We start from the raw sequence: 13,024 nt of genomic DNA on the forward strand, positions 1-13,024 counted from the left end.
TGATGTTTAAAATCTAAATCTTTGTTCCTTGATTGCTTATTCCTGTTTTCCAGTTTGGATTTATAACCTGTAACCTCCTTCAGCTGTACAAGCCAATTCATACCCTTTGCTATCCTGGTTCTGGCCTGCTATACATTTTCCTTCTTCCCTCCTCCCTCTCCCACCAGTGCCTTTAGCTATCATGGCCCTGTATCCTGGCACTCTCTTTCTCACCCCCTGCATCTTGTATCTCTTCCCCATTGTCAAAATTCTCCTCAAAAATAAAAAAAAAATCCTTAAAAAAAAAGTTGTTTGGTTTTTGCTATCTGTAGGTTTTCCTTTATTTCTACAGAACTTTTATTAATGCAGGAAGTAATTTTTTTTTGCCTGTGGTTAGGTTTGATGTACATGCTGTTGAAGCACTTGGTGGACCGGTATAACCTATACTACGCCTATCTGCCTGCCAAACTGGATAAGAAGATCCACTCGGGAGCAGTGAATCAAGTGGTGGCAGCTCCCATCCTCTGCCTGTTGTGTCTGCTTTTCTTCTCTACTGTAAGAACAGGTAAGATGTTGACAATTTTATATACTTTCACTTCTTGTTTTTTTTCTACTTTTCTGTTTCATCAGCTGCTCCTGCTGCCCATTTCTCCTTCCTTCCTGGCTGGAGAACGAGTGGGGTTGCCTGTCTAGAGGGCTGGCCTCCGAGGCTGGAGGTAAGATGGGGTTGTCTGGAGCCTTGGCCTTCTCTCACTTCTCCCTCTCAAGCTGGGAATAAGTTGCGCTTGCCTGTTTGGAGGATGCGGATTTTCCTCTACAGCAGTGCAGTCCAATACGTTAGCCACTAGCTGCATGTGGCTAATTGGAATTCCAGATGTGGCTAATTGCATTTTTGATTAAATAAAAAATGAATAATAGACGCAGTCATTGGGCATGTGATCTCAATACTTGTTTTTGCACGTGTATGCATATATGCTTTCACTCTTTTTGTACTTTTGTTGGTGAAATGGTAAGAAAAGCAGAGTGTACAAGTGTTTTTTGATTATTGTGAATGCTTTACCAATTAGTAACCAAGGAAGTAGATATTTAAGTAAATATACATGTGAAATACAGTCACCTGCATTGTGCGCGTGTATGTGAGGCATTTCATACTAAAATCAGTGCATGTAGTTAAAATGGTGTCATCACAGCCACACTTGTGGCTAGTTTGCAATTTCGGTTGGACAACGCTACTCTATATAACTGTCAATATCGGTGGGGGGGGGGGGTAATATTTTCCATTTGCTTCAAAGAGCGTTATAATAGTTTCAGATGGGCTCCGTCTCATGATTAGTGTGCTCAGAAAACTGTCCCATTAACTTTTTTTCATGGAGTTCAGTTTTTTTCCCCCCATTTCCTTTCTCCATTTTTTTTATAATGCGCCTGGCCCATAGTATACCTGAATTATTGTGGGGGTACGGTAGTGTACTGGTTATGTTACTAATCTAGTAATTCAGAGGCCTGGACCAATAATCCAGAGAACATGGCAGTTTGAGAATTTGAATTCAGTTTTTTTTTAAATCTGGAAGTGGTATCAGTAAAAGTGACCATAAAGCTATTGGATTGTCCTTAAAAACCCAACTGGTTCACTAATGTCCTTTAGGGAACAAAACCTGCCCTCCTTACGCAGCCTGGCCCATTATGTATAAGGAACATAGTTGGGCCTAGCACAAGTCATGTCCCTGACTCTGTCTGATGCTGTGATTCTATTCTGGCTGCATCTCACTGCCCACCTCCCACTCTCAGCACTGCACTAGTGATACTGTGGCGAAGACTTGTTCAGTGATTCTATGCTCAGCTCCTGCCCACTGAATTTGGGGTGCAGGTTGAGTACAGTTTGGCGCACATCTCAAATAGAATACTGGTCAGCGAAAGCTGAACGCAGCCACACACCATAAGTACAGTGTAATTCAGTCTAGCAAATACTCCTTCTCCTCCCCCCCCCCCCCCCCCATCTCAAATCATTCACTACAGTGAAACTACTGTGTACTCAGTCTCCATATTATATAAACGGTGTAGAGGCACTGGAGAAGGTGCAAAGAAGATTTACAAGGTTGATACCAGAAGTGAGAGATTATACCTATCGGGAAAGATTGAATGGGCTCGGGCTATTTTCTCTAGAAAAGAGAAGATTGAGGGATAACCTGATAGAAGTTTTTAAGATTATGAAAGGGTTTGGAAGGGTGGATGCAGAGAAGATGTTTCCACTTGGGGAGACCAAAACTAGGAGCCATAAATATAAGATAGTCACTAATTAATAAATCCAATAGGGAATTCAGGAGAAACTTCTTTACCCAGAGTGTGGTTAGAATGTGGAACTCACTACCACATAGAGTAGCTGAGGCGACTAGCATAGATGCATTTAAGGGGAAGCTAGAGAAACACATGAGGGAGAGACGAATAGAAGGATATGCTGATAGGGCTAGATGAAGAGGAGTGGGAGGAGGTGCGTGTGGAGCATAGATCTCTTGGGCCGAGTGGCCTGTTTCTGTGCTGTAAATTCAATGTAATGTGTACCCTTGATGTTGGAGATTCACTTCGTTGTTAACCAACCTTCAAAATAAATATATTTTTTTTGTTTGCAGGGTTCTTAGCCGCTACGTCCATGTTTACATTTGTTGTGCTGGTGGTCACTATCGTTATCTGCCTGTCTCATGTCTGTTTTGGCCACTTCAAATACCTCAGTGCTCATAACTATAAGGTACGGCACATTTTTAAAAATCTAGACACTGTGTCTGTGGTATGATTGTGGGTAACCTAGTGACTGGTGCATAGTCGTGATGTTTAGCTGTTGACCTGGCCTGTCCCTTTAAGGCCACTATGCAAATACTTACAATTTGGACTAAACAAGAAAATTGGGATAACTAGCTCTTTATGAACTCTTGAGTCAGTCACAAGGCACTTGTAATCGTTCATAAAATTTTTGCTCCTCTGAAGCGTGATTGATACACGCTAGATGCAAGTGTGTATGCTTATTTGCACACGTCCCTCACCAATTAACCCCTAATTGGCTCAGGATTCACATGCATTCAACTTTGTGGCCTTAAAGTCAGAGCCACCTTAGCAACAGAATAATACATTGTGCGTTACATGGTATAGCTGCTTGTTGCTATAAAGCAACACATCATTGGAGTTAGTGAGCAATGCCAAGGGATATGTGCTGGTTTAATTTTTTTTGTCACTTCCCCCTACTCCCCTATTGTGGGTGTTCCCTTGGCTTTAATACCCACTTGAAGGGTTGGGTCGGTAGATGTCCTCCTACCAGGTCTCTTGAGAGTGCTGCTCTGAAACAACCCCCCATAAGGTTCAATAACAGTCGCTCAAAAGAAGCTGGATCTCCTGCCAATATACTTTTTTTAAAACCATTTTCCCTTCCTCTTCCTGAAATTGTTAACTCCACAGGTGCCCAATTGTTCATTCTTCATGTGACCCTAGTTAGTCAGAATTTCTGGGCCATTTGGCCATGACTAGCATCACATTTGAGCCTGATGTCTTCACCTGTCATCTGCCCACAAGCATACTTACCAGCAGGAGTTGCTGGATAGCTATTCCAGCACCCCAACTCCAGGGATGGTGAGGCCAATCGTAGTGACCATGGTTGCTGCCCCACTGAGATCTGCTAACTCATCAGTGACCAAGGATCAAACCTGAAACCTTCCCAGTATGTCGTTCAGGAACTCACTGAATAAACTTATTGCTGTAGAGATGACCTTCCTCCCTAACATCCATGGAGAAATCTTGGAATCTGTGTTCTATCTCATTACCAAACTTTCTGTATGCATTATCATGAAGTTTATTTTCCTTTTTTTTAAATTAATGAAGCTAATTTTTTATCCCCCTCCCTCTGCTGAAGGAATTGTTTCTTGTTGAGATACAGTTCCACAAGATCTGACTACCCTCTGGTATTTCACCCGACTCATCATATGTGAAATTGAGGAGCGACAATGCCAGCAGACTTTTTTTTAAATTTGTTCATGGGATGTCGGCATCGCTGGCAAGGCCAGCATTTATTGCCCATCCCTAATTGCCCTTGAGAAGGTGGTGGTGAGCTGCCTTTTTGAACCGCTGCAGTCCGTGTGGTGAAGGTTCTCCCACAGTGTTGTTAGGTAGGGAGTTCCAGGATTTTCATCCAACGACGCTGAAGGAACAGCGATATGTTTCCAATTCGACCAACAAGGGCAGTATATCGAGTCTTCGTGCAACTTGCCTGCAACCCCACTTTCCAGTAGGGGGTCACTGAACAGTGATCAGGATTGGGAACACTGGCTGATTTCTATATTTATTTGTATTTAATTTCCCCTGCCTTCCAACCCAGGAGCACAGAGGTTAATTGTAGAGCCAGTACTGAGATCAGTTAACACCGTATATTTTAAAGGAGGAGAAATTAAGTGTCTCCTGGTTCCGATATTGGTAAGAAGAGCCTTGCTAGATTTTTTTTTTTCACTTGTACATAATGTAACGTTCCCTGTTGATTTTCAGCAACCCTCCACTCCAGCAGATACTATAAGTACGGAGGACGAATCCTGTTACAGGACACTGGTAATTCTCACCAATAGGTGTTTGGGAATTAACTTTGACTAATTTGTACCAATCATCTTTGCAGATAACTGTGATCCATAATAATCAAATTGAAAACTTTGATGACTCAATTTGCATGCTGGGGTCTTTTACCTATCTTTTCATTTCACACTTCTCGAGGCGAGGGATATCAATTCGGGCAATGGGACACTTTTATTTTGCCCTGTCACCATCGGGTTTTCCCAGGAAAGATCTAACATGGGGTTTAAATGAGGTGTCCAAATTACGTACACTGTATGCAGTCTGCATGCATTGACAATCCTGCTTACGAAACCCAGGCAACTCTGTTCTGTTTACACATCTATTTCATATTGGTCAGTTTGTCCTCTTTGAATTTTTGGGCCCAGAAGTTTAGAAAGGGCTAGTTTTAGCACTTGGTGCATTGATGGATAAATAGCACCTATGCATATTAATAGGAACTTGGATTTATAAACATTTTATGTATGTAGCTCGGCAGCACACGAAGACAAAAAAAAAAATCTGGAACACTCCTAAGTCAGGTGCAGAGTCAAGCTCCTTTTAATGTGCCCCAGCAACATACCTCAACTCTACCCTCTGAAGAGTGCTTCCTAGTGCATCGATGTGACTTTGCCATTTCACACACTAGCCATCTCGGGGCAAGATTGTTGTCTCACGGTCCATTTTGTACTAAATGCCCACTAGAAGCTAGAATGAGACTGCCCCAAATTAATTTCATTTAACATAGAACGCATACAGTTAACAGAGGAGATTTTGATCCAATCTGTCTTGAGTAGATTCAAGCACAGGTTACAAAAAAAAGGATAAATCTAACCCAGCTAATTACTGCCCTAGCAACCTCCTCCCAATCAATAAAGTGATGGAAGGAGTCATCAAGTAACAACTATTCACCAATAACCTGTTCGCCAATGCTTAGTTCAGGTTCCGCCAGAATGACTCCGCTACAGACCTCATCACGATCTTGACTTGAGACATGGACGCAAGAGCTGAATGCCAGAGGAGAGGTGAGAGAAGTTGCCCTCATCATCAAAGTAGTATTCAACCGATTATGACACCAAGGAGTCCTAACACAACTGAAATAAATGGTGTCAAAGGGAAAACCCTCGAGTGGCTGGAGTCATACCTGACACAAAGGAAAATGATTGTCGTTGTTGGCGGCCGGTCATCAAAGCCTCAGGATATCATTGCAGGAGTTCCTCAGGGAACCATCCTCAACCCAACCATCTTCACATACTTCATTGATGGCCTTCACTCCGTCACAAGGTCAAGAGTGGAGCTGTTCACTGACTATTTCAGAGTGTTCATCTCCATTCACAGCTCCTCCAATAATGAGGCAGCCAATGCCAGCTTACAGCAGAACCTGGCTTGGGCTGATGTTTTCTTCATCTAAGTGCCAGGTAATTACCATCTCAAACAAGACCATCTCCCCTTGAACTTCAACAGCACCACCATCATTGGCTCCCCCACCATCAAATTACAAGGGCAGGTTGCATAAACATGACTTGTATTGCTTTGAGTTTAGACAGTTGAGGTGATCTGATTGAGGTATTTAAAACGATTAAGGGATTTGATAGGGTACAGAGAAACTATTTCCTTTGGTGGGGCAATCCAGAAAAAGGGGGCATAATCTTAAAATTAGAGCTGGGTCATTCAGGAGTGAAATCAGAAAGGACTTTTTCACCCAAAGGGTAGTGGAAATCTGGAACTCGCTCACTGAAAGGCTGTGGATGCTGGATCAATTGAAATGTTCAAGACAGATCGATAGATTGTTGGATGAGGGTATTCAGGGAAATGGAGTATAGGTACAGATCAGCCACGATCCTGAGGTTCTCGGGGCTGAATGGCCTTCTCCTGTTCCTATGTTCCTAAATGCGTCCTTGTCAGCGTCGCCCACATCCCAAGGACAATTCTTTTTTAAAGTGTGCTAAGCCACTGCAGGATTGCGATGGGGTACTCTCCACTTGCCAGGTTGGTTGAAGCCACAACTACACTCCGGAAGCTCAACACCATCCAGGACACAGTCCGCTTAGTTGGCTCCCCTGCCACTGCACTTGATATCTGCCACTGATGCACCATGGCTGCAGTATCTATTATCTTCAGGATGCACTGCAGCAATTCGCCAACCTTACTTCAGTACATCCCAACCCAGTGACTTCTACCACTGAGAAGAGCCAGAGCAGCAACATCTTGGGAACATCACAACTCCGGGTCTCCCCTCCAAGTCACACACCATCCTGACTTGTACCTATATTGTCGTTGCTTCTTCGTTCGTGGTTTAATATCCTGGAATTCCATATCTAACACCATCGAGGGAGCACCATAACCACAAGGACTGCAGTGGTTCAAGGAGTAACTCAGGGCAACCAGGGATTGGCAATAAAGGTGGTCTTGCCAGTGTTGCTTTAATGCTGAGATTCCCAGAGGTGAAAGGATGGAGGGCTAACCCACCAGAGCCACCCAGTGGTGCCCTGTGACTGTAGTTCATCCAGTGGAATTTACCAAAATATTTTCTCTCTCCAGATAACAGAATTCCAACATGAGTATTCAAACCTTTCATACCCATGTAGCTGCTGAATTGGCTGGAGTGGGAGAGATGTAGAGAGAGGGAGGGCGCAGCAGGCCAGGTGGAAATGTGAGGATACACGAATATTCTGGAGGTTTGGTTGATTTACCTTTGGGGAAATCAAGGAATATTCGTGTAGAATATTCACAGATCAGCGAGTGAGATCGAACCCATGATAGGGGTAGATGTGCTTCCTGCAAAGAGTGGGTTTGATTGGCAGAATGGCCTTTTGTTGAGAGATTTCTAGGTTTGGCGAATATATATTTTTTTGAAATATAGAGATGTAAGACTTCTGATTGGTGTTGATCTCACTTTCAGATTGACCGTAGCGAAGTGGATGGTGCTGCTGAAACAAACGGACAACGTGAAAGCACTTCATCCCCACCAAAGGTTACAGTAAGTTACCCTTTCATCTGTCATTATAGATCACATGTAGCTGTTTCAGCGGTGAAAAACTGAGTATTTCAACTTGATCATGGTCTCGATTTTAGGCATATTGGCCCTTTAGGTAAATTGCTCAGAGTGGTGAACCAGCAATGGTCGCTGCTCATTAGATTTAAATTCGCCACTAAGTTGCCTCATTCTATTTGGCGGCAACTTTCTTGAACTGCGAGTTGAAATAACATCAGTGTTCTTTCCTGGGTCGTGTGATTGGTTGAGGGGTCTTAGAGCCACTACCACCAATCAGCTTGAAGCGGGCCACGCTGTGAGAACCAGGGAGTGAAGTTCATAGACAAACAGCGCAGACCAAAAACCCTGATATGCCCGATGAGGTATTAGAAAATGACATCGAGCAAACAAAATAGAGAGGATAAGATTAAAAGACTGAGATAAAAGAGACAAAAGAAAAAAAGTTTTTTAAATGTCCAAAAACTATTAAAATCAGGAGTAATGAGACTCAACATTTATTAAAGTTAATTTTTAGTGCCAGAGATTTGGGGATAGGCTGTCAACCAATATCTGTTATAAGCCCATTGACTCCCACAGCTACCTTGATTACACTTCCTCCCACTCTGCTTCCTGTAAGGACTCGATTCCCTTCTCCCAGTTTCTCAGTCTCCGTCGCATCTGTTCTGACGATACCACCTTCCTCACCAGTGCTTCCAATATGTCTTCCTTTTTCCTCAACCGAGGATTCCCCTCCACAGTAGTTGACAGGGTCCTCGACCATGTCCATCCTATTTCCCGCACTTCTGCCCTCACCCCTTCCCTCCCCTCCCAGAACCATGATCGGATCCCCCTTGTCCTCGCCTTCCACCCCACCAGCCTCCACATTCAACATATCATTTCCACCACCTCCAGCGCGATCCCACCATCAAACACATCTTTCCCTCCCCTTTCCGCATTCCGAAGGGACCGCTCCCTCCGTGACACCCTAACCCACTCTTCCATCACCCACTCTCCTCCCCACGGCACCTTCCCGTGCGAGTGCAGGAGTTGTAACACCTGCCTCTTCACTTCCTCCCTTCCCACCGTCCAAGGCCACAAACACTCCTTCCAGGTGAAACAGCAGTTTACTTGTACTTCTTTCAATTTAGTATACTGTATCCGCTGCACACAATGTGGTCTGCTCTACATTGGGGAGACCAAACGCAGACTGGGTGATTGCTTTGCTGAATACCTCTGCTCTGTCTGCAAGCGTGACCCTGACCTGCCGGTCGCTTGCCATTTTAATTCCCCTTCCCACTCCTACTCTGACCCCTCTGTCTTCGGCCTCTTACACTGTTCCAATGAAGCTCAACATAAGCTCGAGGAACAGCACCTCATCTTTCGTTTAGGCACTTTACAATCTTCGGGACTTACCAATGATTTCAATAACTTCAGATCACAACCACTGCTCCCATTTTTTTCAGTCAGCTAGTGCTGGTTATGGTTCTGCTGCTGCCATTTACAGCTACGCCTGATCAATCTTTTGTTTCTTAACCTGTCCCATTACCGCCTTCCTTGCCTTGCACCATCATCCCCTTTGTCATTTAATCACTCGTGCCCTCCGCCCTATCAGACCTTCACTTTTGTTCTTTCCTCTCCTCCCTCCCCTCCCCTCCATTTCCCTGTCTCTGTACTTGCTCAAAAACTTTAACTCTTAACATCTTCCAGTTCTGACGGAAGGTCTTTGACCTGAAACGTTAACTCTGTTTCTTTCTCTACAGAAGCTGCCTGACTTGCTGAGCTGCTCCAGCATTTTCTGTTTTTATTACAGTATTCTAAACTGTGGCCAAATCAATGCTTTGTACAAATTTGGCATTACCTCTTTTTACTCTCTGCCTGTATTTATAAAACCCAAAATGAATTTGGCCTATATTCAACTGCATTCTCACTTTCAGGGAATTATGTATTTGAGCCTCTGGATCTCTTTATTCATCCACACCTTTCAATGCCTTTTCATTGAGTGCAGGATCCCATTCCTTTGTTTACCCACCCAAATATATTACCTCACACTTATCCACATTAAATTACATTTGCCACATGCCTGTCTTCCTGAAGTTTCTTTACAGTCCTCCTCGCTTTTTGTTTAAGTAGAATCATAGAAAGGTTACAGCACGGAAGGAGGCCATTCGGCCCATCGAATCCGCGTCGGCTCTAGGCAAGAGCAATCCAGCTCGTCCCATTCCCCCGCCCTTTCCCCTTAGCCCTGCAAATTTTTTCCTTTCAAGTACTTATCCAGTTCTCTTTTGAAGGCTATGATTGAATCTCCCTCCACCACCCCCTCGGGCAGTACATTCCAGATCCTAACCACTTGCTGTGTGTAAAAAAAAAAGTTGTTCCTCGTGTCACCTTTTTGTTCTTCTGCCAATCACCTTAAATCTATGTCCTCTAGTCCTTAACTGTTCCCATTGGCGGAAGAGTCTATCTATCTACTCTGTCTAGACCCTTCATGATATTGAATACTTCTATCAAATCTCCTCGCAACCTTCTCTGTTCCAAGGAGAACAACCCCAGCTTCTCCAGTCTATCCATGTAACTAAAGCCCCTCATCCGTGGAATCATTCTCGTAAATCTCTTCTGCACCCTCTCTAAGGCCTTCACATATTTCTTGAAGTGCGGTGCCCAGAACTGGACACAATACTCCAGTTGTGGCCGAACCAGTGTTTTATAAAGGTTCTTCATGACTTCAAAACTTTTGTATTCTATGCTTCTCTTTATAAAGCCCAGGATCCCGTATGCTTTTTTAACCGCTTTCTCAACCTGCCCTGAAATCTTCAATGATTTGTGCACATATACCCCCAGATCTCTCTGTTCCTCCACCCCTTTTAGAGTTGTGCCCTCTAGTTTATAATCAAAAGCAAAATACTGTGGATGCTGGAAATCTGAAATAAAAACAGAAAATACTCATATTTTCTCAGCAATGCAGGCAGCATCTGTGGAGAAAGAAACAGTTAACGTTTCAGGTCGATGTTTCCAGTTCTGACTAAGTGTCATCGACCTGAAATGTTAACTCTGCTCCCAGCATTTTCAGTTTTTGTTCGTTAAGCCCTCTACTTTTGTGTCATCAAATTTCAGTGTCATGCTCTTATGCCCAAGTCCAAATCATCGATATATACTGAAGAAAATGGATCCAGCACTGAACTTTGGTGTACACTATTTCCAACCCAAGCAACACCCATTAACCCTAACTCTTTGTTTACTGTTGGTCAACCAACTTTCTGTGCATTATGCTACATTTCCTTTATACCATACACCTGTATTTTTCTTAATAAACCTCTTGAGACACATGAACAATCTGAAAATCCATATACACCACATTTATTGCATTCCCTTTACCCAATTCATCACTTAATTGGTCAACATGACCTACCTTTAACAAATCCATGCTGGCTGTTCTTGATTTTGGATTTTCTAAATGCTCTGCTCACTGATTTTATCTTGAATTATGGAATTTAAGAGTTTGTCCACAACTGACATTAGACTGGTTCAAAAGTCTAATTCAGGCTTTCCTAATGACGCAACATATGTAGGTGTATAAGGATGGCCATTGGAAGGGCAGAGACAACTCCTCCCACTAACTTCCACCCCCCCCCCCCCCCACTTACCTGGTTACAAGGAAGTAATTGGGTTCAGCTCAGCCCCCCTCCATAGTGATGTAGTTGAGATCGTTCGGTGGTGCGGGGGATTGTAATCGCAAATCTAATTCCTACTAATCCGTAGGACAGTACAGTACTTTAACATATTACTCTGTCTCATGTTTGTCCTTTTTGACAGAGAAGGATACTTTTGCGGGGGAGGGGGGTGGGAGGGGAAGAGTATGTTAGTGTAAAGTTTGTTCCTTGTGTGTCCCACAGGTTTTTGGAACCTGTGCTTTACCACAACTAGCTGTTGAGGCAGGGATTATAACATCATTTTAAAGAGAATTGGCTAAGTATTTGAAATCATGCAGGGAAATGAGATTAGAGTAAATATCTCCAGTTGGGCATTGGGCCAAATGGCGACCTCCATGTGCTGTCTTGTCTGATTCCATAACGTATCTTTCAAGAAAATCCAAAATATTGTATAGACAGGGACCATGCCTGCACAATGCCACTTTGTACAGGGGGAATGCAGGTGATCCAGACTCCCTCCTGCGCTTTGACAGACTACTTTGTGAACCAGTGCTGTACTAACCTGTGCTAATTCTTGTATCAACAGAGGTACATTGCCGAGGTATTACAGGATCCTCAATCTGAGCCCACGGGAGATGATGATGAGCCGGCATCACAGAAGGACACCAGGGAAGTGGCTAATGAAAGAGAGTTCCAGTCCTGTGAAGACAGTCTCATTGAAAACGAGGTTCACCATTAGTGGAAAATGAAGAGGCGATTTTTAAAAAAAAAAGACTGCACAGTTTACGACCAGGAAACCATGGCACTACTGGTTCAATGAAACCCCAGACAATAATTACTAACCCGTGGTACTGTGTAACCTATACCAGTACGATGCAATTCGCTATACTTTTCCTGTATTTGTTTTGCTGATGGGAGGAACGCAGCAGAAATGGAATGGGGGGGAGGGGGGGGGGGGGGGGAGGGGGGGGGGGGGGGGGGCGAGGCTGAGGAGGGAGAGAAAGTAGCTCTGCATTTTTACCTGCCAGACTAAACATTCAGCCGTCGGTTACATGTACGTCGATATTAGTGGTAGGAGATCTTGCTGCATCTCTAACATTAGTGCCAGGAAAGACTTCTACTGGCCTGCCACCAGAGTAGGGAACGAAGAAGCGAGCCTGATTACATAAGCACGTACTGTCACTGGGAGAGGGGAGAAGAGAGAGAAGGGAAGATGTTTGATTCTCTTTCACCTCAGAGGTGAAAGCATATCAGTGTTACAAAATCCCTGATGAAATTAACCCTTTTTCCAATTCAAATCATGTGGACAACCAAGTACAGTAAAATTGACCCAGCATGAGAAAATATTTGTAAGTATGTGGTTAAGTTTAAAAGTTTAAAAATGCAGATTGAGGCGGGGGGGGGAGGGGTGGCGGTTTTGCTGCCCCAAACCATTGTAAAGGTGATCAAACAGGACCAGTTTAAATGTGTTCTCTGTACCAAGTGTCCTCTGCATGACTTGTTATGTTGGAGGAGGTGGCCTGTAACAAGTCCTGCATTTTCACCCAGGTGTTGATATGTGTGCTTATTGTAACGCCAAACTATGCTGGACATTTTCTACCTTTCTTAAAAAAAACGCGCACACGCGCAAATTCAATTGCAATATATATTTGGAAAGAAAAGTTTTGTGCGCGCAAACTGTAGAGAGTAATGGGCAAAAAATCATTAGCGGATTGTTGGGTCTGCAGGTTACTGCATAATTCAAACAATTGATGTTGGGGCTGTTAAAATGTTCTGGGGAGTGCTCTGAAGATCCCATGCTGAGATTGCAATCTTCCTGATGTGTTTGTACTTCAGTCATTTTTCTCTC

The 13,024-nt window shown here is 43.7% G+C and overlaps 1 protein-coding gene across 4 annotated transcripts in view; it reads left to right on the forward strand.

The window, feature by feature from the left end:
- LOC137322096 (CSC1-like protein 2) overlaps positions 1-12,135 on the forward strand; it is a 187,698-nt gene extending 175,563 nt beyond the window's left edge. For 3 of the 4 annotated variants that reach the window (XM_067985179.1, XM_067985181.1, XM_067985180.1), the window contains 5 exons: positions 377-544; positions 2,604-2,719; positions 4,498-4,557; positions 7,457-7,534; positions 11,762-12,135. In XM_067985179.1, coding sequence (XP_067841280.1) covers positions 377-544; positions 2,604-2,719; positions 4,498-4,557; positions 7,457-7,534; positions 11,762-11,914 — 575 coding nt within the window. In that variant the 3' untranslated portion in view covers positions 11,915-12,135. The remainder of the gene's footprint in view (positions 1-376; positions 545-2,603; positions 2,720-4,497; positions 4,558-7,456; positions 7,535-11,761) is intronic. The other variant, XM_067985182.1, reaches the window with a different exon arrangement.
- Positions 12,136-13,024: the final 889 nt, after the last annotated feature.

This window comes from Heptranchias perlo, chromosome 5 (assembly GCF_035084215.1).
Source record: "Heptranchias perlo isolate sHepPer1 chromosome 5, sHepPer1.hap1, whole genome shotgun sequence".
NCBI lineage: Eukaryota > Metazoa > Chordata > Chondrichthyes > Hexanchiformes > Hexanchidae > Heptranchias > Heptranchias perlo.